Source organism: Epinephelus lanceolatus, chromosome 9 (assembly GCF_041903045.1).
Source record: "Epinephelus lanceolatus isolate andai-2023 chromosome 9, ASM4190304v1, whole genome shotgun sequence".
Taxonomy (NCBI): domain Eukaryota; kingdom Metazoa; phylum Chordata; class Actinopteri; order Perciformes; family Serranidae; genus Epinephelus; species Epinephelus lanceolatus.
In genome coordinates, this window is record NC_135742.1 from 45,136,614 (window position 1) to 45,162,717 (window position 26,104).

At 41.0% G+C, this 26,104-nt stretch overlaps 1 protein-coding gene across 7 annotated transcripts in view; it reads left to right on the forward strand.

Moving 5' to 3' along the window:
* cacna1ba (calcium channel, voltage-dependent, N type, alpha 1B subunit, a) overlaps positions 1 to 26,104 on the forward strand; it is a 775,969-nt gene that overhangs the window by 17,730 nt on the left and 732,135 nt on the right. For all 7 annotated transcript variants that reach the window (XR_013492059.1, XM_078170996.1, XM_078170991.1 and 4 more), the window contains one exon: positions 13,733 to 13,872. Coding sequence is in view for 6 of the 7 variants with exons in the window: in XM_078170996.1 (XP_078027122.1) it covers positions 13,733 to 13,872 (140 nt within the window). In the remaining variant the exon portion in view is untranslated. The remainder of the gene's footprint in view (positions 1 to 13,732; positions 13,873 to 26,104) is intronic.

The following is a 26,104-nucleotide window of genomic DNA, read 5'->3' on the forward strand; positions in this document are numbered from 1 at the left end:
ACTTAAATAAATGAATTATCTTTTTTGAGGCAGCATTTTCATCAGCAATTTTGTATGGGTGTGAGGCTTGGTTTAAGGTTTCCCTGAAGTCTGTTGAGTCTCTCTATATGACTGGGGTGAAACCCCTATTAGGGGTGAGGTCAACTACACCTAACGTGCTCTGTCTGTTGGAGGCAGGACTACCTTCAGTGCAAGCCCTAGTGAGAGAAAAGCAAGCCAGTTTTTTGAACAAGGTAAAGCAGCATCATGGCATGCTTGATGACCCTTTATACTATGCTTTCGAGTTAACAAGAAAGGAGAACCAAGTTATAAACTGATATCTATCTGAGATCATGCAAAGACCAGACTACATTGAGCGCAGTCGCAGGGAGATGATTGACGAATTCCGAACTAAAGAGGGAACAAGATACAAGACCTACCAAACCATCAGCCCAGACTTATCTGTTCATCCACTGCTTACTACAAACACAATTTATATTGAAGATCATTTGAGAATAACTTTTACACGCTTCTGGTTGTCCTCTCATAGATTGCGAGTGGAAATGGGAAGGTGGAGTCGTACACCACCTGAGCAACGAGTATGTTGCTGTACTACTGGCATACAAGATGAAAAACATGTGCTGGTGTGCCCTCACATGAAGGATATCCGTGCAAAATATGGACATGATTCCACTGAACTGAACTCTCTCTTTGTGGACACTGATAAAAGGAAGTTATTTATGTTACAAGCTTGTCTCACACTGTTGGAGGACCGGCAAGGTCCCAAAGAATGAGTGTTGGGAGCTTCTGTATATGTATTATTTTGGTTTCTTTCCTTTTTTTCCCCCCTTTTGTTTTTAAATAATATTGATGGATTTGTTGTATGCAATATTTTTTTTTTTGTATAGTGTTTGGACCCAAATATTTTATCTATTTGTGTCAATAAAATAACTAACTAAGTAACTAACTAACTAGGCACTTGCTATTGGTGTAACGGTTCACAAAATTAATGGTTTGGTTCAGTATGATACAGTGGCATCATGGTTAGGTATGTTTTCAATACAGCAAAAAAAGTAGAATGCTAGAGAAATTTCCATGATTTTTAATATTTTTATTTCTGGTTTGGTAATGGTGTTACTAGCCATCTTGCAATGAGCTTGCTTGGCATAGCTGCTTCACAGTGTCTCACTGGATTAGAATGTTTTGGCTTGGGGGTGGGAGGGGCAGACCTGTTCTGTGGTGTGGGCTGCCTTGTTGAGTGCAGTGGCACTGAGATTGTTACGGCATATTAAACACAGTTTAAGCTGTATATTTTATTTTCCAAATGTAATTGGATAGTTCAAGGTATTGTTTGGTTCGTAATGCATACCGTACCAAATGGTTCAGTACGAATACTTCTGTTGTTACACCCCTAGTGGTCGCAGTATCGGGGGAAGCTAAAAACTAAAACTAATTTGCACACGCTGCCCACACTGCAATGACACAGCTGGTTTAAAACTGGCAGTGTTTCCCTTTAAAGAAAAATCAACTGGGCTACTACAGAGTGGTTACTGTGCAGGGCCATAGCAGGGACTTTAGAAATGCTAAGGTCAAAAGTATATGGTCCACCAATGCACCCCCCTCAACACAAAAATTCTAATCTGACACCAAAACAAATGTCTCTAAAAATATTCGTTTTTTTTTTCTCTGCATTAACAATTAAAAATAAATAGGAGCTACTATTTTGATTAATAATAAAATTTCATATCATAAAAAATCATAGTAATAGATCCAGATGGTCATTTTGTTATTATTAAGGAACACTTCACTAGATGCAGAAAAGATCTTTAAACTGGACTTTTTTTTAAATAACCCTCAAAAAATGTGTTTTTGCAGAGTCAGTCAGTCACTGGATAAAAAACAAAACAAACAATTCACTGTCTGCATCTGTTAAAACCATTGATTACACATTTCAACACCTCAAACTGCACCGAAGCAATACGCAGGGATGGCCACTTTCCTCATTATTGTTTGCCATTTTCATCAGACCCCCTTGCAGCTGCCTAGCTGCCACTAGTATCACAGGTATACAAACCATAGATTGTATATAATGATGAACATAGCTACCATGACATCACCCGTTGGTTTGTGGACTGTCGTCTTGAAGCCTTGAGTTCAGCATTTCGGCCGTCGCGGTCTTGGTTTTTTAATGGGAAGAAGTGACCATATTTGGATGAGAGGGTAGAGCTGTGGAGGAGTGAGGGGTGGATCTGACTTGTGGAGTGCAGCAACGCCTTGCAGACAGCCTGTCACTCACAAGAGGCTAGCCCATAAATATGTGTAAATTGGGCCCTTAATAAGATGTAAATGGGGAAGTGATAAAACAATTCACTCTCCCATACAGTTGTCATGAATGTTGAAATTAGGTACAGAGACCAAAAGTGTTTTTTGTACCAGGCTGTAAACATTTTATTTTCTGCTGTTAAGTTGGATATTTTAACATGATGGACTATGGGGGTTGTTGCTTAATACAAAGACGAAGACATTTTTCACAGCAAAATTAGGTAATGTGCAGATAACATCCTGTTATACGTTACAAATCTTTTATAGCCCTACCAGATTTTTTTTAATCTCGTATCCACGTATTCAAAGATATCTGATGTTGTAAATTATAATATTTGGCCTTACGGGGGAACACCATAAATGTTGGGAACAATACTGGGCATCAGATGGAGGCACCAAAAATGTAGGAAACCTACTGGTGATACTGTAAAAGAGGGGATACTATTTGTTGTGATCTAGGCACCAGTGCTATGTTTTACATAGCGGCACCATTTGTTGGGACTTAAGTCTTAACACGGGCGTGAAATAGATCTCCAATTAGGGTATCAAATTGGCTATCTGAAATAATTGATAATTATTCATAATAATTATTAATTATGTTGAATAATGTGACTTAATTCATATTAAATCAGCTTGTGGGACACCATGCCCGAAAAGGGAAAAATCATAGCCAGTTAAAGATATCAGTCTCAAAAAGTTCACTAAACTATCAATTTGGAATGTTGATTAATGATTGAATTGATAACAATAACCAAATTTATTAGTAAAGCCTGAAGGATTTCAGAGTTCATGACGTAGCAGAGGTTGACTTTTCATTCACTCTTGTGCAACATTAAACAGACAGCAGGTGTGATTCCAAAAATGTATTTATTCATAAAGGAAGCAAAGCAAAACCAAAACACACAAATTCTATCTAACTAACTATATACAAGCTTGGTGTGTGTGTGTGTGTGAGTGTGAGAGAGAGAGAGAGAGAGACAGAGAGAGAGGAGGAGAGAAGGTGCTCGGTGTATTATAAGAGCTCCTGACAGACTAGGCCTAAGTCAGCTTAATTAGGGGCTGGTACAAGGCAAGCCTGAGCCTTTTTCGGGTCAGGATAGGTCTAATTTTCACAATATTACGCAGTACGTGAGGTTTGTTTTAAATGGGAATTAAAAGACAAATCTTGGTCAAATATTACATGAACGAACTGAAAACAATCAGATAAATAAGATTTAAACCAACTTAGTGCAGAACCTTTTAGGCAATGAAATGTTCCAGTCTCTGTAGCAGAATTTGATGGTCAATTGTGTCAAATGCCGCACTAAGATCTAATAAAAGAAGTACAGAGAGGAGTCCTTTGTCTCAAGCAATCAGAAGATCATTTGTAATTTTAACTAGTGCTGTCTCAGTGCTATGATGCACTCTAAATCCTGACTGAAATTCCTCAAATAAATTATTATCATGGAGAAAATCACACAGCTGGTCTGCGACTACTTTCTCAAGGATCTTTGAAAGAAAGGGAAGATTAGAAATTGGTCTATTGTTGGCTCACACCTCTGGATCCAGGGTGGGCTTTTTTAGAAGAGGTTTAATTACAGCTACCTTAAAAGGACTGTGGTACATAGCCTGTTAACAAAAAAATATATTGATCATGTCTAATATGTGAGTTAACTAAAGGTAAGACTTCCTTAAGTAGCCTAGTTGGGATAGGGTCTAAGAGACACGTTGATGATTTAGATGAAGAAATCATTGCGGTCAATTGTTGGAGAGTAATCGGGGAGACGCTATCTTGATATATATTAGGTCTTACAGCTGTGTTTGAGGGCAGAATGGTTCTGTTTGAGGGCAGGAGGTCATGAATTTTGCCTCTAATAGTTAGAATTTTGTCATTAAAAAAGCTCATAAAATCATTACTGCTAAGGGCTAAAGGAATACAAGGCTCAGTAGAGTTGTGACTTTCTGTCAGCCTGGCTACAGTGCAGAAAAGAAACCTGGGGTTGTTCTTATTTTCTTCTATTAATGATGAGTAATAGTTTGCTCTGGCAATGCGGAGGCTCCTCTTATACGTTTTGAGACTTTGTTCCCAGACTCATCGAGATTCTTCCAGTTTGGTTAATCGCCAATTCCTTTCCAAATTTTTGCGATATTTGTTTTAATTTTCGGGTTTGAGAATTGTACCAAGGAGCGAACTTTCTTTGCTTTGTTACCTTCTTTTTAAGAGGTGCTACAGAGTCGAGTGTTGTTTGCAGTGAGCCTGCAGCGCTATTGATAAGATGATCAATTCTGGAGAGTTTAAAGTCGGTACAGGAAACCTCTGTTACAGAAGGACATGGTACTAAATTTAACGTTGATGGAATTTTTGCCTTAAATTTTGCAACAGTACTATCTGATAAACATCTAGCATAGTAGCTTTTGCTGAGTGGTGTGTAATCAAGTAGTAAGAAATCAAAAGTTAATCGGCAGAACAAGATCGAGGGTGTGGTTAAAACAGTGAGTGGGTTTATGTACACTGAATACTAAAATCACCTACAGTAATAACTTTATCTGATTTAAGAACTAAACTCGATAAATACTCTGAGAATTCAGATAAAAATTCAGAGTACGGTCCAGGAGCATGGTTACCTATAACAAATAAAAGTGGCTGCGAGGTTTTTCCAGGTCGGATGTAAACGACTAAGAACAAGGCTTTCAAAGGAATTATAATCTAGTTTAGGTTTAGGGCTGATTAACAGACTAGAGTTAAAAATGGCTGCAACTCCTCCTCCTCGGCCGCTGCCTCGAGGAATGTGGGTATTATTATGACTGGGAGGAGTGGATTAATTTAGACTGACATATTCATCTTGACACAGCCAGGTTTCAGTGAGGCTGAGTAAATCAATATGATTATCTGATATTAATTTGTTTACGAACACTGCTTTGGATGTTAGAGACCTGATATTTAACTGTCCACATTTAATTCTCCTGTTTTGTCTTTCTGTCACAGAATTGGTTGTAATTTTTATTAGGTTGTTATGCACAACTCCTCTTTGTTTAATTTTAGATTTAGATAATTTAGGTGGTGAGGGATGGACACTGTTTGTATAAAACTATGGGTGGGTAACTGCACTAGAAGCTCAGAGAAGCATGTAAGACTGCGACTCTGATTCCTGATCTCAACTCTGGGTTGTCAGGGGTTTGAATTACTAATAAACATGGCCAGGTTTCTAAATATGAAAGCAGCTCCATCCAAAGTGGGATGAATGCCGTCTCAGACCAGGTTTTCCCAGAAAGTTTGCTAATGATTAACGAAACCCACATCGTTTGCTGGACACCACCTGGACGGCCAGTGATTAAATGATGACATGCGGCTAAACATCTCATCAGTGGTCCAATTTGGGAGGGGTCCAGAGAAAACTACGGAGTCCGATATAGTTTTAGCATATTTACACACCAAGGTAACATAAATTTTTGTGACCGCCGACATGAATAACAATCTTATTAAATCTACGTTTAGATCTCCAATTAAAGTATCAAATTGGCTATCTGAAATAATTGATAATTATTCATAATAATTATTAATTATGTTAAATAATGTGACTTAATTTACATTAAATCAGCTTGTCTCTCTCTCTCTCTCTCTCTTTCTGTCTCATTGTGTCATACGGATTACTGTTAATTTATTATGCTGATCTGTTCTGTACGACATCTATTGCACGTCTGTCCATCCTGGAAGAGGAATCTTCCTGAGGTTTCTACCGTTTTTTTCCCCCGTTAAAGGGTTTTTTTGGGGGAGTTTTTCCTTATCCGCTGTGAGGGTCCAAAGGACAGAGGGATGTCGTATGCTGTAAAGCCCTGTGAGGCAAATTGTGATTTGTGATATTGGGCTTTATAAATAAAATTGATTGTTTGATTGACCATTCCCGAAAAGGGAAAAATGATAGCCAGTTAGATATCAGTCTCAAAAAGTTAATTTAACTATCAATTTGGAATTTTGATTAATAATTAAATTAATAACAATAACCAAATTTAATAGTAAAGCCTGAAGGATTTCGGAGTTCTTGACGTAGCAGAGGTTGACTATTCATTCACTCTTGTGCAACATTAAACAGACAGCAGGTGTGATTCCAAAAATATATTTATTCATAAAGGAAGCAAAGCAAAACCAAAACACACAAATTCTAACTATATACACGCTTGGTGTGTGTGTGTGTGTGTGTGTGTGTGTGTACATACACGTGTGTACGTGTGTTCGCGTGTGTGCACTCTGGCGCACGTGACAAAAGTGGGTGTGGTAATCAAAGGGCTGTTTGGCCTACAAAACAAAATGGCTGACAACAGAGAACTACAAGATGGCCGAATCAAAGTTGGCTTCAGGTTGGGGGAGGGTTTGTCTGACTGTGTGGTCAGGACAAAGGCAAAGGAACTTTGAGTTGCCTCTTTGGGTGTAGCTCTGTTGAAAGTCTATTTATAAACGAGTCTATGTGAATGTGATATGTGTTGCATAGGGTCTGGATCAGTGCAGAGGATGCTTAGTTGCATGCAAGACGTTGTCTGTGAACAGCATTAGCAAACTAACATCACTTAGCTTTGGCCAAGCCAACGAACCGATGACCTAACTGCAAACAATCACAACAATGACTCAATAAACAGCATTAAATCACATTCAACAAGTCAAACAGTCTTGCTTAGCCTGTGATAAAGCTATGCCCAGTTGTTACATTACCAATCCTTGAATGGATGGAAGAAAGAGTCACTTTGTGGTGTGCTGCTTTTGTTAGCCAGCAGAGAAAGGCTAGAAAGAGCTGTGGTTCCAGAAGAAATCTTTGTTGTATCCTTGTTCCGAAGATGCTGATCAAAGGAAGCTGGTGGCTCGGGTTCCGTGCAGAGTTAGATGCTGGGTTGCTAACTCAACTTGGTTCTCCTTGTTGCTGGAAAGTTAGTTGCACACCTTGTGTTTACATACTAATTTCTCTGGTTTCCAGGGTTTGCTCCTGATGTGAGCAAGGGCACGTCATGGTCCAGGAGAAAGAGAGTCTGTGAGCAGTTGCCCTCCCTTTAGTAGTTTGGGGGCAAGGAGCAAGGGTCTGAGCTAGTCAGCAGCCCCGCAGGAAAGAGAGGCCTGTCTGGGCCAAGGAGGAAAAAAGAGGGAAGACTGAGAGTGAAGGGAGCAGAACTTCTACAGTTGCCTGTTGACATCACAGAGTCACATGACACTGTAAAAGTACTGTCCAATCAAGTTTTGAGACTCTCACTTAGGTGTGAGGTGGGGCATCCTGTGGAGATGGGTGTCAAATAACTGTCCTCTGTTGAAGATCAAAGAACATGAGGTCTCGTACCATTTCAGATGGCAAGAAAAGAAGCCTTCACATGTCCAGTGTGATCCAGTGAATCCCAACACTGATTAGTCCATGTGTGTGTGTGTGTGAGTAAAACTGGAATGCTATGTGCAACAACAACAACAAAAAAAAAACTCCCTCTGACAATAATAATAGGTTACATTGAATGTCTTGGTATCAGTAAGGCTTTGGCAGTATCACAGTATTAAGGCGGTGGGGTACATAGAAATTCCGAAGGTTTGAATTTCAGTACCATCAAAAATACTGATGCTGCTGTCATGAGTTGATGTAGTGCATAGCACATTCAACCAGAGATCAGTCTCCACTGGTGGCACTGTTTGCTGAGCTGTGGAAGATAGCAGCTGAGAGTGGTGGGCATATTGTTACTGGACTAGCAAAAGAAAAATTCCTCTGCCCCTGTTTTTGAGTGTTGCCACAACTAACTTAATCTTGAGATGACTTCTTTCAACTACAAAAGCAGTTTATTAACCACATGATTTCAACTGCCAGTCTGCTAACACCTGCACATCATCATCTTCGTCCTTTGATATGTCAGTATTCACCATAGCATAAAGTGTTATCGGGCCCTCCAGAAAAAAATCTATCATTATTCTATGGGCCATAAGTATTTAAATCCAGCAAGACTCACCTAAGTAGACTAATTGCATATTAGAAACACAGCATTGTAGGCAAGACAATGTCATAAATGCTATAATAAGGGTCTGTGTTAACATTACTTTTTTTTTCTCAGTGCTAGTGATGGTTTCTGTATTTTTTCATTGGTACTTTATTTTTCTTCATCCTGCTACCCTAGTTTTGTTGCCTGCTCCAGTTTTTGTCTTTTTGAATCAGCCTTGTGTCAGTAAAAGTCGCTTTTTGTTCTTCAAATCTTCCTGTGTGGTGATTTGCATTTGAGTCCTCTTTTGACAGTGAAAAGTGACAGACAGTATGAAAAAAGCAATTACTACCATAGCCTAGAACCAATATCTCCGCCAAGCTCACAGTGCTGTTCCCTCAGAATTATGCACCATTTCCTAATAAGCATAGAAGAAGACTTCACCTACAGGAACATTGTTATCTTTTCACTAATGAATGAATAGCAGTAATAACAGTGACCATGGTACCCAGAATGTTATATTATAAAATTGCGCCTATGGTAATGTGAGACTGGATAGACTTGGTGCCGTTATATTGTATGTGTTGTCTTTTCATGGTTTTAAAAGAGCCTGTTAATGGAGGCTGGGGCAGGGTTTCAGATCCCATAGGATCGATGGTGTATGACAGATGCCTAATGTAACTGGAGCTGCAGTGGAGGGTTACAGCAGACGGCACTATAAATAAGGTGATGGTGTCCATTCAGGTGCTTTCTGGGCAGGGCCGCCCCTCCCTAAACGCAGAACATGCGCTGTGCGTAGGGCCTCATCTTCCATGGGGGGCCACATTTTGCACGAGGGGACGCATTTGCGCGTATGCGCAATGGATGCGCACATGCGCTACCGTGAGGCGCGCGTAGAATCAGCTCGAGGAAGGAGAGAAGAGACCTGACCGCCCATGCGTCGCTGCAATGATTGACAGCACTCAACATCTGAACAATAAGAGGGGTGCGCCGGCAGGCACTTGCAGAGCTGCAGCAGGTGAAGAGATGTCGACATGTCCAAAAGAGCCTCAGGAGTAGCCTATGTGCGGGGCCGGGAGGTCAGATGCTCCCAGAGAGGGGAGAGGGAGAAATATAGCTAAATAAGATGAAAATAGAAAAGAATGTCTCTGTATTTTATTTCTGTTTTCAGTGTTTAATTACGGTGGGAGAGGCGGAGGGCTGAGGGAGATCGGACGCCTCCAGAGAGGGGAGAGGGAGAAATATAACAAAATAAGATTAAATAGGAAAAACCTGTCTCCCTCTTTTATTTTATTTTCAGTGTTTAATCAAGGGTGGGGGATTGAGGTGGTGGAAGTTACTTTCTTTTGATGAGTAATTGATGGCTATTTGTGACTCAGATTTGTTTATTTATTTATTTCAGTTTGAAGTTATTTTTATTTAATATTTATTTATTTATTTATTTCAGGTTGAATTTTTTATTTTATTTGACTCATACAGCCAAACTGCTGTATCTACAGTACATTTGTTATTGCCAATAAAGGTTGTCAAGTTAAATGGCAAGTTGTTGTACGGTCATTTTGTACCTAGGATACATTTGGGATGGGGGCCTCCAAATAAAATTTCGCTTAGGGCCCCAATTTGGTCAGGGGCAGCCCTGTTTCTGGGTACGCTCTTTTTAGCTTCCTTGGGCACACTCTGCCTGACTGAACTTTTTGGGTATGCTCTAATGTATGCCAGTTGATATACAATAGAGCAATTTCAAATGGAAAACAAGGCCTTGCCTGGCCTTTCATTTGGGATCTTTTCACTCATTGCAGAATTGAGACTTGTGTAAAAATTGTATATAAAATATAGCCCTACTGCACCCCTTCCGTGGAACGATACAATAACCCCATGTGCTATCATAGTGTGCCAGCTATTGAACCTTTTGACAAGTGCAGACCAGACTTTACTGCAAATGTTGTGTAACCCAGTGATATGACACTGTGACTTTTTCACCTCCTTGGTTTTAAAGACTGTATTACAGTAAAGTGGTGTAATTTTCTGAATTTGTTAGACTGTTATAGATGTTGTATAATTTACTTTACCCACTTAGTCATTATATCCATACTGATGACAATTTTAAAAAAAAATCTCATTGGGTAAATTTTTAGTGAAAGCACCAATAATCAACAATATCAATATTAAGGTGTTAGGTCAAAAATAATAGTTTCTTACCCAGTCAATTAAAAAGAAAAAAAAAACTGTTTAAAAGACCCATTTATAACTGAGATTCTGACAGCTTGGTGGAAATCCAACCAAACAAATAGACACATCTCAAATCTTTAAATACATTTACCCCAGTCTGGCATTACCGGGACTTTAAAAAATAAACTAGGCAGTATTACTGAACTCAGACAAAAAACTTAACATGCCAGTGGCCTCCTCTACTATCTCAGTACATTTCAACAGAAAACAACCAAACAACAAAAAAAGATAAAAAAATAAATAAATAAATTTAATAAAGCTGCAAGCAGCAATTCTAGGTTTCAAGCCAGCATGGACATTTAAAACTTGAAAGGTGGGTAAGATAGACACCTTTGACAGTTCAGGACACCTGTGTTGAGGATTACCAACAGGTCATATGACAATCAGACAGATGCTCGATTATTTATGTTCATTTATGTGCTGAGCCACGCCCCCTCTAAAGTTCATTGGTCACTATCATCAAAACGCAATGACATATAAAAAAGTCATTAAAAAAAGTCTTTAGTGTTTTTTTAGTCTTTCGTAGAACCCCTTCACCTGAACATGTGTGTTGAGTTTCAAGTGACATAAGGTGGCCTTTCAAAACAAAATGATCCTGGACCTTAATTATAAGGTTCCCATCTGGCCTGTTGGCATTACATATCTTGAGCACCATTTGCACACAACTTCCAGTCATTGGTGAAAATTTCACCACGTCTCTATGATGTACCATCTCACCGGAATTTGCGAAAACATTTCTGAATAATAATGATGATAATAATAAAAACAAAAACAAAAGGGTTTCAGCCCTTCGGGCTTGAACCCCTAATTACACAGATGTTGGGCTCCATTCATCGATACCACCTGCCTACCAGTTTAACACTAACCATATGCATACATATATACATACATAAATACATACATGCACCCAACATACCTCGTCTACAAAACAGACAGCTCTCAAGCCTTGCCAGGACCTCTCATAGCTTACTATTATATATATATATATATATATATATATATATATATATATATATATATATATATATATATATATATATATATATATATTATATATAGTACAGGCCAAAAGTTTGGACACACCTTCTCATTCAATGCGTTTTCTTTATTTTCATGACTATTTACATTGTAGATTCTCACTGAAGGCATCAAAACTATGAATGAACACATGTGGAGTTATGTACTTAACAAAAAAAGGTGAAATAACTGAAAACATGTTTTATATTCTAGTTTCTTCAAAATAGCCACCCTTTGCTCTGATTACTGCTTTGCACACTCTTGGCATTCTCTCAATGAGCTTCAAGAGGTAGTCACCTGAAATGGTTTCCACTTCACAGGTGTGCCTTATCAGGGTTAATTAGTGGAATTTCTTGCTTTATCAATGGGGTTGGGACCATCAGTTGTGTTGTGCAGAAGTCAGGTTAATACACAGCCGACAGCCCTATTGGACAACTGTTAAAATTCATATTATGGCTAGAACCAATCAGCTAACTAAAGAAAAACGAGTGGCCATCATTACTTTAAGAAATGAAGGTCAGTCAGTCCGGAAAATTGCAAAAACTTTAAATGTGTCCCCAAGTGGAGTCGCAAAAACCATCAAGCGCTACAACCAAACTGGCACACATGAGGACCGACCCAGGAAAGGAAGACCAAGAGTCACCTCTGCTTCTGAGGATAAGTTCATCCGAGTCACCAGCCTCAGAAATCGCAAGTTAACAGCAGCTCAGATCAGAGACCAGATGAATGCCACACAGAGTTCTAGCAGCAGACCCATCTCTAGAACAACTGTTAAGAGGAGACTGCGCGAATCAGGCCTTCATGGTCAAATAGCTGCTAGGAAACCACTGCTAAGGAGAGGCAACAAGCAGAAGAGATTTGTTTGGGCCAAGAAACACAAGGAATGGACATTAGACCAGTGGAAATCTGTGCTTTGGTCTGATGAGTCCAAATTTGAGATCTTTGGTTCCAACCGCCGTGTCTTTGTGAGACGCAGAAAAGGTGAACGGATGGATTCCACATGCCTGGTTCCCACTGTGAAGCATGGAGGAGGAGGTGTGATGGTGTGGGGGTGTTTTGCTGGTGACACTGTTGGGGATTTATTCAAAATTGAAGGCACACTGAACCAGCATGGCTACCACAGCATCCTGCAGCGACATGCCATCCCATCCGGTTTGCGTTTAGTTGGACGGTCATTTATTTTTCAACAGGACAATGACCCCAAACACACCTCCAGGCTGTGTAAGGGCTATTTGACCAAGAAGGAGAGTGATGGAGTGCTGCGGCAGATGACCTGGCCTCCACAGTCACCAGACCTGAACCCAATCGAGATGGTTTGGGGTGAGCTGGACCGCAGAGTGAAGGCAAAGGGGCCAACAAGTGCTAAACACCTCTGGGAACTCCTTCAAGACTGTTGGAAAACCATTTCAGGTGACTACCTCTTGAAGCTCATTGAGAGAATGCCAAGAGTGTGCAAAGCAGTAATCAGAGCAAAGGGTGGCTATTTTGAAGAAACTAGAATATAAAACATGTTTTCAGTTATTTCACCTTTTTTTGTTAAGTACATAACTCCACATGTGTTCATTCATAGTTTTGATGCCTTCAGTGAGAATCTACAATGTAAATAGTCATGAAAATAAAGAAAACGCATTGAATGAGAAGGTGTGTCCAAACTTTTGGCCTGTACTGTATATATATATGTACATACATACTGTATAATATTTTCAAAATATGTATTTTTTTTTCTTTTTTTCACATTTAACAGATTTCTCCAATAACACTCAGTAATTATATAAGTTTAAGAGACAGTGACTACAAAATATAAATATTAGAACTTTTATGACTCTTACTTCATCCTTGTTGGTGTGTTTTGTTAAATATATCATGTCAAGTCTGCACAGGTCACCAAATTCAATACACACCATGTATTATTTCACTGTAGGACACGTTCAGGTACAAAGGTGCCAAATTCCCATAAAAAATCAGTAGACGTGACCTCAGTGTCCTCAGTGGTAGTTGCTCTTAGGAGATCTTCAGGGTGTGAAAGCATCTCATGCAGTATTGATCATCTCCAATACTGCATCTCACGCAGTATTGGAGATGATCATGGGGCACTGAATGTTATAGACCTATAGTAAGATATCCTGAAGTTGTTAGAGAAAATCATAAGGACCCTTAATTTTATTGGAGGTTGATGACATTGACTGGTCAATATCAGATTTTATTGATACGGCCAGATGGTAGTTTGTAATGCCATTAATCCTCCCTTTTCTACTTTGCTTTTTCCTAACAGGATGACACAGAGCCCTACTTTATTGGAATATTTTGTTTTGAGGCTGGCATCAAGATCATTGCCCTGGGCTTTGCCTTCCACAAAGGCTCCTACCTGCGTAATGGCTGGAATGTAATGGACTTTGTGGTGGTTCTAACAGGGTGAGTAGCAATGGCCTAATGGCTTTTACAACTGCTAATTGACAGAGCTGATGGGCAGCAGTGATGAATGATGGGAGGGGAGAGCTCTGCTGTGTGTGTGTGTGTGTGTGTGTGTGTGTGTGTGTGTGTGTGTGTGTGTTGCATTTCTAATCATCAGTAGAGCCCAGCCCTTCCAGATGGCAGGGTGTTTTCTTCCTGTCTTTATAAACAAATTTAGATAAGGTGGTGTTGTACTCATTAGCTAAGCAGAAAACCAGAGGGAAGTCCTTGTGTATATATATATAGTGATTTCAAAATGATGAAAACCATTCACATTTTTCAGCAATAAGGAGTTTTGATTTTCAGTTGAAATCATTCTGAATTTTCAGCAGTGATGGTCAGAGGTTGTTGCGTGATGGTTGACAAGCCAAGCTTCACACATCACTCGTGCTTCTGAGAATGCTTCATTCGTTTGACAGTTTTGAATGTTTGCAGTTGAAATATATGCTTAGCTCGTACATACTGTAACATTGGAGCAATAGAAGAGTAGAAGAATACTCTAGAAAGACATGATCATGCTTATGCAAACATTTTGACCCAATGTAGAGTAATTCATGGGAAACTTCAGTAGTTTTTAACCTTTTAACCCATTTTCTCACGTTTTTGTGTTTAAGTGACAAAGGGGAACAACAGTGTGTATTTAGCGAGAACACTGCAGCCAGCAGACACCAAATGGGCTGCAGGAAAATCTTCAGAGCAATAGTGCACCCTCAATGTACGTCTACTAAAAGTGTGAGTTTTTGCCTCTGACAGGCTCAGATTGTTAACTGTTTACTACCTTTGTCTGTTTCAAATGTTTATGCTTTTAGACAGTCTAAAAGCATAAACAATTGCTCTTCTTTTTTCGCTCAGTTTGTGCAGTTTGTGAAGTTTTGAGTTGCGGGCTGGATATTTTATCAGTTGATCTGATCAGAGCTGGTCAGATTGATAGGTGAGAGGATCAGCTTCTGCAGAGGCAAACTTTTAGACCAGGTGCAATGAACAGTCAAGGTTCACTTTCACTGCACCTGACAATCTGCTGCTTTGTCTGTGCCCAGACTACACTCTGTGTTGCGTGAGTGTGATTCACTGAATAACCAAATGGTATATATGTATTCCAACAGTGCTCCTAATAATGGTTCTGCTCCAAAAAGGTGGGCTTGCGATAATCCACAGTAACAAGTGGAAAGTGTCCTCCATAACTACTCCTACATATGTCATTTGAGTCCATTGCCATACAACTCAGTGGCTTAATCCCTACTATACTAGTAACTGTTTATCATCCACCAAAGCCCCTTTTTGATTTTTTAAATGAACTTTCTGCTTTTTTAACCCCTTTATGTTCTCTGTCCCCTAATATATTACTCCTGGGTGATTTAAATATTCATATGGACAATGTCAACACTTTTACAAGGGACTTCACATCTTGCCTGGAAAGTTTTGGACTTCAGTTCAAATAAACACAAGAAGTTTGTGCTCTAGAAAAGGATCAGCACTCAGTGAATAACCTCCTAAGCCCTATGATAAGCTATTATGGCAAGGCTTAACTATACAGACCAGTGAGCAGTGATAACTAACATGTCTTTGGGGTCATCGGGTGGGAACCTCCTTTCACTGGTGTTTCGTCTAGTTGGTCCCACGACACCTCCAGGAGGCTAGACAGTGATCTCTGGTGTTCCAGAGACACTCCCCTAATGCCAGGTCTCACTGCTCCCCACACCAACCCAATAACCTCCTTTACCTTACTTACACATGGCTTTTTCAGCCGAAACCGCCACCTTCAACCAAACCCAGGCTCCGTACATGCGAGCTCCAGGTAGAAGTAGTGCTGATACTACCTTTCCTAGCACATTCACCATACTCTATTTCACACGCCACATAGCATAACTACAATATAAGCTAAAGTTAAAGGAGATAAATAAACTTACAGGATCAGCAAACACACTCACTTTGCAGCATGGTCTCAAACAAAAGGGATTCAAATAGGCCACTCCCACACTTAAATAACCTTCCTCTTCCTGGATTTCCTCCTGAGAGGAAGTGGATCTCTCCACCTGATCTCAAGGAGTTATGTACCCTGTTTAGTAGTTCCCCCTGCTGGCCCCCAACTGGCATTATTTCTTCTCTTATAGATAAACTGGCTGGCTCTGGCTGCTTCATCTGACATTTCCCTCACTGTCTTCCTCAAACTCTGTCCCTGCACTGCGAGTTCCCTCAGGAGCGAGACAGCTGATCTTGCTATGAATCCCCTACACCCCACTTCCACTGGACAAATCTAGAACTAGAACAAGAAAGAGAGAGCATACCACCCCAGTTTCAGCTAACCTTCACTGGCTTCCAGTATCTTTTAGGATTGATTTTAAAAGTGCTTTTACTTGTTTTTAAGGCTCTTAATGGGTTGGGACCAGCCTACATTACTAATTCTTTGTCGTTTTATAATCCTTCACGGCCTCTTAGATCCTCTGCTGCCGGCTTTTAAATACAAACTACTCTAATAAGAAAATTGGCAGCTCAGCCTTTTTTAACTATGCACCAAAATTATGGAACTCACTACCCAAGGATATAAGAGATACAAGCTCTGTGAACATTTTCAGACAACAATTGAAAACTTATTTATTCAACATTGCTTTCAACCAAGTGTCACTATTCCCTGGTTTTTATCCCCATCCTTCACATTTTTTATCTGCTTCCATGCATTCTGCTATTTTACTTTTATCTTTTACATATTATAGTGTTCTTGGTTTCATTGTAAAGGATTTGCACTTGTCTTTTTTCTTTTTTTTTTTTTAATTGTATTTGTCTGTTTTTACACCTCCCTGTATGAAAGGTGCTATATAAATAAAGTTTATTATTAATATTATTATTATTTATTAATCCCCAAAGGGGAAATTCAATGTATTCATTCTGTTGTCATATACATATACACACAGGCCTGAAATACACACACACACATGCACAAACAGGATGGCAACCCTCCGGTTCCCAAGCCAAGTCCATATGGACTGAACTACTGCCACACATTAGTTGCGGTTCTGCTCATTGCTGAATGAGTGGCACCACTAACTAGCAAGCTCCTACCAGACTCAGGTGGTGACCTAGCACCAATACTTTGTGCTGAGTTCACTGACCTGAAGCGTCAAATCTTTTTTTTAGCAGGGACAAAGCCTCAGAGCTTCAGAAGGCTTTGTCTGAACATCACTGGGTTTCAAGTATTGACAGGAATAGTTCATGTCCACTCATACAAATACAGCTGCTGCAGGGATGGAACTAGAAAGTGATTTCCTTGTTAGTTTTTTAATCAATTAATTGTTTCTACATAATCCACTGGCAAGCTGCTGCTGCGCCTCCTCCACGGTTTTGTTTGTTTGGTTCTAAGCCACTGAACCCTGTATTGTTGTCTGTCCAGTCTAGTAGTTACTATTTTTAATTCTGATATGACACTTTGAGACACCGAAAGAGCAGTTTTACAATCGGCTGTCTCTGTTTGCCTGGTGTTACTGTTGCTGTCACTTGGTAGCCTGGAAGCTAATCCTGCCGGCAAAAGCCTCATCTGTGGCCCTGGGGCGGTCGGGTCTCCGCCATGCTTGTAGTGGCTGGACTCTCTGTTCTGGTGGGCTTTGCCACGCATGCTTGATTGGGACAGCCTGCTGCTATTCTGCCTCCTCTCCCTGGCACCTTGTCGTTCCTGTGGATCGTTTGTGCAGAGGCCGCCCAGTGCTAGCCTGCTGGATAACCTGCTGCTCGGACCCGGCGGCGTGTGCCTGGTGTGCCCTCCCTGTGTGAACCTCTCCACTCGCTTTGGCTGGATCCTCTGTTCTGGTGACCATCTGCTGCTACACTGCCTCCTCTCCCTGGATACCAAGTCGCTACCGTGGATTATCACCAACGCGAAGGCTGTCACACCGCAGTGCAGGGCGCTTTCCTGTCAGCCAATCTGCCGCCTAGACCGAGCGGCGTTTTTCCGGTTTCCCTGCTGTAGTGTACCCCGGCACGGCCACTACCAGCAGACTCTCTACTCCTCTGCTCCTGCCAGGCTGATCATTCAGCTTCCTCATAATCAACAGGATCCTCAATCTGCTGGATTACACTGTCTCTAAACCATTTCCTCACTATGTGGATTTTGAACCTTTACATATGGATCGCTCTGTGTCTCACCATCACAAGTGCATCCCTCCCGCTGCGCTACTCTGCAAAGGAGCTGCTGAGTCCTACTCCGGGCACCCCTCCAGATCTGCTCGCCCATCATAACATTCTCAGGCGACCAAGATACTGTATGTCCATCGTGGATCTGGTCGGAATGTTCACTATTCACAACACACCAACAAAACCAATATTCCCTCTTTCTGGTCCACTCAGCCCTGCCCCCCTCGCACCTGTACCCGCACAGTCAATCACATTGTGTTATCCCCCATTCCCAAGGTAGCCGTCTATGTGCCACTCGTCTGTTTCAAACTGGCACTCTTCAATATATGATCTCTCACTAGTAAGGCCCTGCTAGTTTCGGAACTCATCTTGTACAAAAAGCTGGACTTCTTAAGTGCAACACACACCGCCGCCGTACGCCGCGCGTCAAAACGCCCGCCTCCATTATATTCTATGAACCAACCCACACTGGCGCCGGCCGACGCGCCGCGCCGCTCTGATTCAGCCCACTGCTCTATTTCCAGCGCGGCCGGTGCTCATGGCGGCGCTGCGAGAAAAGCCTTTTACGTACGTCTCGTCTCGTAGGATCAACTCCGGTTGTTTCAAATTTTTAATAAGACGACTTTGATAAGAAACTCACCCGTGAAATTCAAGTTGTTGTTGCCTCAAAGTTTTTCCTCTTCTTCTTCTGTTACTAGCAGTTGGCAACCGTTGGCAACTAGTGTAGGTACAGCCACCTAGAGGGCTGGGGTGGGAAATACATGTTGACAGTGCCGCTGCGCGCCGCTGCCAGTGTGTGTTGGGGGGCGGCCCTTGACGGCCACAGCGCGGCGCCGGCGGCGGTGTGTGTTGCACTTTATGCCTCACTGAGACTTCTCCCAGTTTAACGAAGCTGTCCCACTGGATTTTGCTTACATTAGTAAACACCGAGCTGCAGGGAGGAGTGGACTCGCTGTGCTATATCGTGAGAGCATTAAAGTCACTGCTTACTCTCCCCAATCACTCTTCTTTTGAATGCTTAGCAGTAAAGCTCACTGGTTCCAAACCCATCATTATTGTTGCCATCTACCGACCACCAAAGCCCTCTTCTGTTTTTCTTACTGAAATCTCCTCACTTTTAACATCTGTATGTGCCATGTCCCCTACTCTCATTCTCCTGGGTGACTTTAATATTCACATTGATGACCCATCCAACCATTTTGCCAATGATTTCACCTCATTCCTTGACTATCTCAGTATTACCCAATATGTCAACCTCCCAACACATAACATGGGTCATACACTTGACTTAATCTGTTGCACTGGTATCATTCCCTCTAATCTCTCTGCCACCGAGTTCCCCATTTCTGATCATAAAGTTGTTCTGTTTGAGGTTCATGCCTCACTATCAAATATTAAAGTCCATCGGATTATCACCTTCACCAAACAAAAACATCAACCCTACAGACCTCACTACTCTGATCACCTCCAACCCCAGCCCTCCCCCATCATCCTCCCTTGCTGACTTGGTGAATCACTATGATTACTGTCTCTCCTGGAACTGTACCCACCACCCTCAAAAAACCTGGTGCTGACCCAGCTGACGTTAACCACTACAGGCCAATCTCAAACCTTCCCTTCATATCCAAAATCCTGGAGAAGGTGGTTGTCGCTCAACTTTAGTCCCACCTCGACTCAAACAACCTCCACAAACCCTTTCAATCTGGTTTCCGCGCAAAACACAGTACTGAAACACAGCCCTGGCCCTTCCTCCCACCTCCCTCACCACCTGCCTTGAGGAAATCAGGAGTTGGATGAGCAGGAACTTCCTGAACCTCAATGGGAGCAAAACATTGACTGGTAACATTCTGCTGGTAAACCTTTTAGCTATTATCACAGTTACTGTTGATTAATACTCAGTTATTTCAGATTAACTGAACAAGTGTTTCAGCAGTATGTAAAGCTGACATTGCACAACAATGAACAATGAACACTGATCATAAACAAGTGTTTATGATCAGTGTGGACTAAAAGAATGGAGGCAATGCAATGGGTCCTCTCAGTAGTTGATTGTACTGTTGATTGTACACCCCCCTACACAGTATTGCCATATACAGTAGTTATGCTGTGGAAATGCCCAGTAGGTTTTAAAACACTGGTTACCCAGTTGTAAGCTCTTATTTCATTCTATCATCTCAGATTGTCTGTGGAGTGAACATAGAGGATTCCTTGGTATTGGATGAGAGAGCTAGTATGGGAATAGGGCTGTTGTTGTGGGGGGATGGAGAGCAGAGGAGGCTGAGTGTTATGGGTTGGTGGGGAAGGGCGGGGGTAGTGACAGAGGATGCTGTTACGCTGCAGTAAGTCCCTGGGTGCTCGCTGGTTCCACCAGGGGACGGCCCACCTCTCTTACATAATAATACAGAGATTTATTTGGCTCATCTATTGGGGATTGTGTCAGGAACCTCACTGCAATAACCAGGGCCTCTGCTTATTCCCAAACCTCTCATCAGCACCCCCGCCCCTCCCTCTGGAAGTCACTGGGCCTACTCTAAGCTGAAAAGAAGGGGAAGCAGGCAGTGAAAAATATGTTAAATGCCATCCACTAGAAAGAGTCTAGCTTTGCCAGAATGATGCCGAGGTGTGTGTGTGTGTGTGTGTGTGTGTGTGTGTGTGTGTGTGTGTGTGTGTGTGTCCATAGTGGTTTACGCTGGGACCATGCCAGTGTTATTGTGTTGTTTATCCCCATTAGTGCCATGTATGCTCTAAAGCAAACTATGGTATATGAGATGATTGAATATTTTTCCACCTTCCAGGCAGCAATAGCTTTTCCATTTCATCAGTGAGAACATAAACTTGCAGATTTGCAAGTCGAGGTGATCCATTACAATAATATGCATTTGTTTTTTTTAGTGCAGATTTTTCAAATCAACCTGCACTTAACATCTCTATTACGACACAATTTGTAATGGATGTGATTGAACCCAAATGCAGCAATCAGTGACAGTTGGTAATGTCCTTTATTAAAGTACAGAATAAACAGAAACTTGAGCCAACGAAAATATTCAGTTAATAGTTCATTCTTCACGCAGTTTCTGGGGTCAGGGGCAGACAGGTAGGTGAAAGCACTCACGCTGAAACGCCGTGGCAGGAAACCACCACACAGCCACAGGCAGACGGAAACCTACGCTGTGGCAGAACTCAGTGACTACGGTTACATGATGGCTTCTCATTCGGAATGAAATAAATCTGAATGAAATCATTCGGAATTAAAGTTTTTCCAGGTAGTTTACACGGGAGATCAGTTTAAACACCTTTATTCAGGTCTGCGCAAGGTTTGGGGCAGGGAAGGTTTCTGATTGGATAGGGGGCGGGGCGGATGTTACGTGTTTACGTTTACTGGAAGAAAACACTGTAGTCCTCGCTCCGGCTAACAAGATGCTTGACGACGCCGTTCTTAGTGCCTTTTTTGGGCGTGTTTTGCTTATATTCTTGAAGCAGCAGTACGACAACAACCTTGTTCTGTTAATGCTTCATCTGTTGAGGAGGAGAAGGGAGGTAGAAGACCGTGCTGTGGCGAATGGAAACCGGTGAGTGCAATGAGTCCAACTGCTCTATCTCAGCCCGTTCCTATGCAGCCCGTTGCTATGCGCACTATATACGTCATCACGCCAGAAGGGCAAGGAAACGAGCATGCGCAGACAGACCGGAATGAACTTAAAGAGGAATGAGTGTATACATGCACACAAAATTCTTTCATTCCGAATGACAAATAAACCACCCCCTTTAATCGGATTAAATTTTCAATCGGAATGACCATTTTTCAATCGGAATGACTGTTTACGTGACCACTTTTAATCGGAATGGCCTTTCATTCCAATTAAAATTGGAATTAAACTGTCCATGTAAACATACTGACTGTTGGGGACAGAAGGCTTGTGAGTTATAGAGAAACAGATGACATAGACAGGTCAGAGGTAGGCAGGGTCTATATCAGGAGATCAGGCAGGTAAGAAGTGCTGGAAAGTCTTGCATGAGGTTGAAGAACAATCTGGCACTGAGGGAAAGGCAGCAGCTGCTTACATGCAGGGAGTGCTGATGAGAAGCAGCTGCGTGCACAGGTGAGGGGAGTTGTCTTGATGAGGGGGCGTGGCTGGCTGGCAGGGTGCAGGTGAATGGAAATTTACCAGGAGCAGGTGAGAGAGAGAAGGGGAGCAGAATGCAGGCTGTGACACAATTATACACGTGACATACTCATACTGTGTGATGGTTTACCTGCCTTTAAGCACAGGAGTGGTGATATTCTCTTTCTTACTGCCATCGAATCCTATCAAGAGACCAATCCAGCAATGGATGTATCCTGCTAACAAAAAATACTGAATGTGTACCAAAGCCTGATCTTCCTCTGTGCCGCAGAGCTCCAAAAACTATTAGAAATATTTGAATAATCCACACTATTGCACTGGGTGACGTGTTCTTTTATCATCATTAACACACACACACACTGTAGTTTATTTTGACTCAGTTTATTTTGACATCCTTCTGCCCCCACAAATACTCACTAGAGCACCAAATCTGGATTTGTCCGCCACTGAAAATAGTCCCAACAAAGTCACTAGCCATGTTTCCATCAGCCTGTTTAGATGCGCATCTAGAAGTATTGCATCGGATAATTATGATGGAAACGCCAAAATTCGAATTAAAATCCCCTGATTTGCACAAACTAAAATACGCTCGCTTTAGCCAGGTTTTGGTTGATTCTAAAAAATATTGATTCACAAAACAGGGGATGGAAACAGTTATGTTCGAATTAAGCCTGACGTAGCGCACCTCTCTCCATGGTGATATTCACACTCCAGGTCGGGAAGGCAGTAATGCATTTACAAGCTGGTTGCCAACCGCCAGAAAACGTAGAAGAAGAAGAATGCGAGACTTGTTTTGTTTTCGGTTCTGAGGAAAACTCAGTTCGTAGTTTTCACCAAAGTCCGTACAGTTAATGTAAACACACAGGATTCGTATTTCTTTTAATGCGCATTTCCCAATGATTCAAATCACTTTTGGATGGAAACATAGCTACTGTTTTCTCCTGTTTGAGTAACGCTTGATAAAAACTACAGTTAGCTGCCTTTTTTTCTTGAATTAAATTGTAACTGTGACAGTTTTAATAATTTACATCTTACTTGGTAATGAATGGGATTGGAAGTGAGAGCTACAGGCAGGGTAGGAAAGTTAGATATTTAGAGACAGACTAACACATTGTTGGTTTTGGTCTTTTTGTGGGATTTGTTGAAAGTAATGAAAATAAAGCATAACACCAGCCTCATCCTGTCAGCTGTTTAGTTTTACTTTCATACCATACTGAAACCAATAGATAACAATGTCTGGAAAGGGGAAAAAACACATTCATATCCACCTTATTCCTGAGGGGACTACTGTAGAAATGATTATGTGCACAACTTCTGGTGAAATAGGGGAAGTAGTATTAAGCTAGTAAGTCCCATAGACTGTCTGTGGTTAGCACCAGTGGCTACTCTTGGTGGATAACCACCAACACTGGTTCTTTTCAAAAATAATTTGCCTTTAGTTTAGCAAATACTGATTTATTTTTGAACAAATATTTAACTAATGTTAACTTTGCATTTTTTAAAATGTCTTTGTGGAACTCTGGTACCTGTTGCACTGTCCGTGTCTGTAACTACTAACACCCAGTCTAAGCTAAATTTTTAAATAAAAAGGGATTATTATTCCTGTTGCCAAAGGTACCATTGATATGAGAAATAAAACCACAAGACTTTTTTTGAGACATAGAGAAAAGGTATTAAATCAGAATTTGCATAAGGGAATGACACTTGGGCCCAATCCCAATACACCCCTTAACCCTACCACTTGCCCCTACCCCTCCATTTCACGCATAGGGGTAGGGATGTCCCGATTCTCACTGAGGCAGAGGGGATGGGCGGAGTGCTAGGGCTATATGGCCCTCCAAACAGAGTTTTTTCAGAGGCACACTTCAAAGCGAGTGCTACGAGAAATCTCCCAGAATGCCTTGTGAATCACCAGCAAGATGGCAGGGAAGGCTTCAGAGGCAATGAAAGAAAACCATAAATGTAAGTATTTTCTTCGTAACTAAAGATTTAAAGACTATGATAACCATTGGAAATGTCGTTTCAATGTATTATATACATTTGTTCTAACAAACATAACAAACAAAAAAATCGCTAGTTGTGAGGTTTCCCCGGCAACATCCTCGTCGCGTCTTTTTATGACATCACTGACGACTAATGATGACGTTTCCGGGTATGAAGGGTTGTCCCATTTCATAGGGGGATATTTCAACCCCTACCCCTTGTAACTTTGTTGCAAGGGGCAAGGGGCACTCAAAAAAGAGGGGTAGGGGTAGGGGTGAAAATGAGAAATGGGATTGGGCCCTAGACTGACAGGTCTGCCACTCAACGTCAGTACATGATATCCCTGTTTTTCCCCATCTGACTTCATCCTCAATCTACATAAGAAAATTGCTCCTTATAAAATACACTCAGCAGCATACCTTGAAATATGTATTTAGTCATTAGTGCTGAGAATGTTTTACTGATTTACTGTACTTCCTTCATATCATATAAAAACATGAATGCCAAAAGTTATTCCTTTTACTACTATATATTACTGTTACTGAAGTGCTGCTAATTTCAGCATCATGTTTCGCTTAGAACAGTTTTTAATAAATCAAAAGTTAAAAAAACGTGTAAACTGTTGTTAACGCAGACGAACGGAGGATTAGCTGGGAAACATCTCATTTATTCACTTTACATGGAGCTACAGTTAATACTGAATTATGTTAAATGTTTGCTGAATGTGTTAGTATCACAGTCATCAGAAAACATAAATCATCTTTAGAAGGAGCAGAGGTAACACTTTATATTAAGGTACTGTAATAAGCGTTATACTTAATAAGCACAAATTAACAGTTAATGAACACTTATAAGATGGTATAAGATGCTTATTAACATTAATAAGACTATTTAAGTGTTTATTACAGCATAACTAACAGTTATTTATGCAATATCACACTCGAGCTTGTGATGTTGTACTGTGATATCGTCACGGCTGTGATTCGGCGGCCTCGTGCCTACGACCGAATCACAGTACAACAACAGTACAACAGTACAACAACAGTACAACATCACAAGCTCGAGTGTGATATTGCTCTTATACAACAGTTCAACAGTTAAATAAGCAAGGCTGATTAAGAAATGTTGAAAAATGAGGACAAAATAGATAATTTAAGCATTTTATTTGTCTTCCACCAACAAAAATAGTTCCCTCAGGACTCCGCTGTCACCGTTGCTATGTAACGCAGACATGGTCCGCCAGGCACTTACTCTTTATACACATTTATCTGCACATTTCCATTAATTGTGCAGCCGGTGAAATAAGTCTCTGGTGACTGCATGGTGGACTGTCGCTTCACAGGCACAGCCGACTCTGCCTTCTGATCTGACAGTATGTTGCTTTTCTCCAAGTCATTGAGCTCCGCTGATGAAACACTGACAAACCTGGATGTGTGCTCAGATGGATTCAGCTTCTCCTCTCCCGCATCTTCCTCTGATGACCATTCATAGTTCAATTCAAACTTATTTTAGGAAATAAATCCATATTTTTGGCTGTTTGACAGTGGATGAATTAATTAGCCTACAATGCAGCTGCTGACCTAACTGACACTAACCGTCAATTTTGATTTGATTGTTGATTGCAATCAGCTGTGAGGCGGAGTGATACATACACAGTGAAATAACCGTGATGTTGTACTCCAATATCATCACGGTTTTACTGTCTCTCGACCAATCAGATTGCAGGGCCGGAACTAACTGTTGTATAATATTGCTTATAGGAGCATTATAAGCACTTAATAGAAACTTTAGTAACAGTTTATGAACTTATACTAAATATTAATAAGATGCCTATTTACATTAATTATAATTTATAAGGGTTAATTATAGAATAATAACCACATTTATTACTGGTTTAGAAGACACTATAAGACCCTATAAAATGAAATTAATAAGGTGTTTATTAACATTAATTAGACCTAATG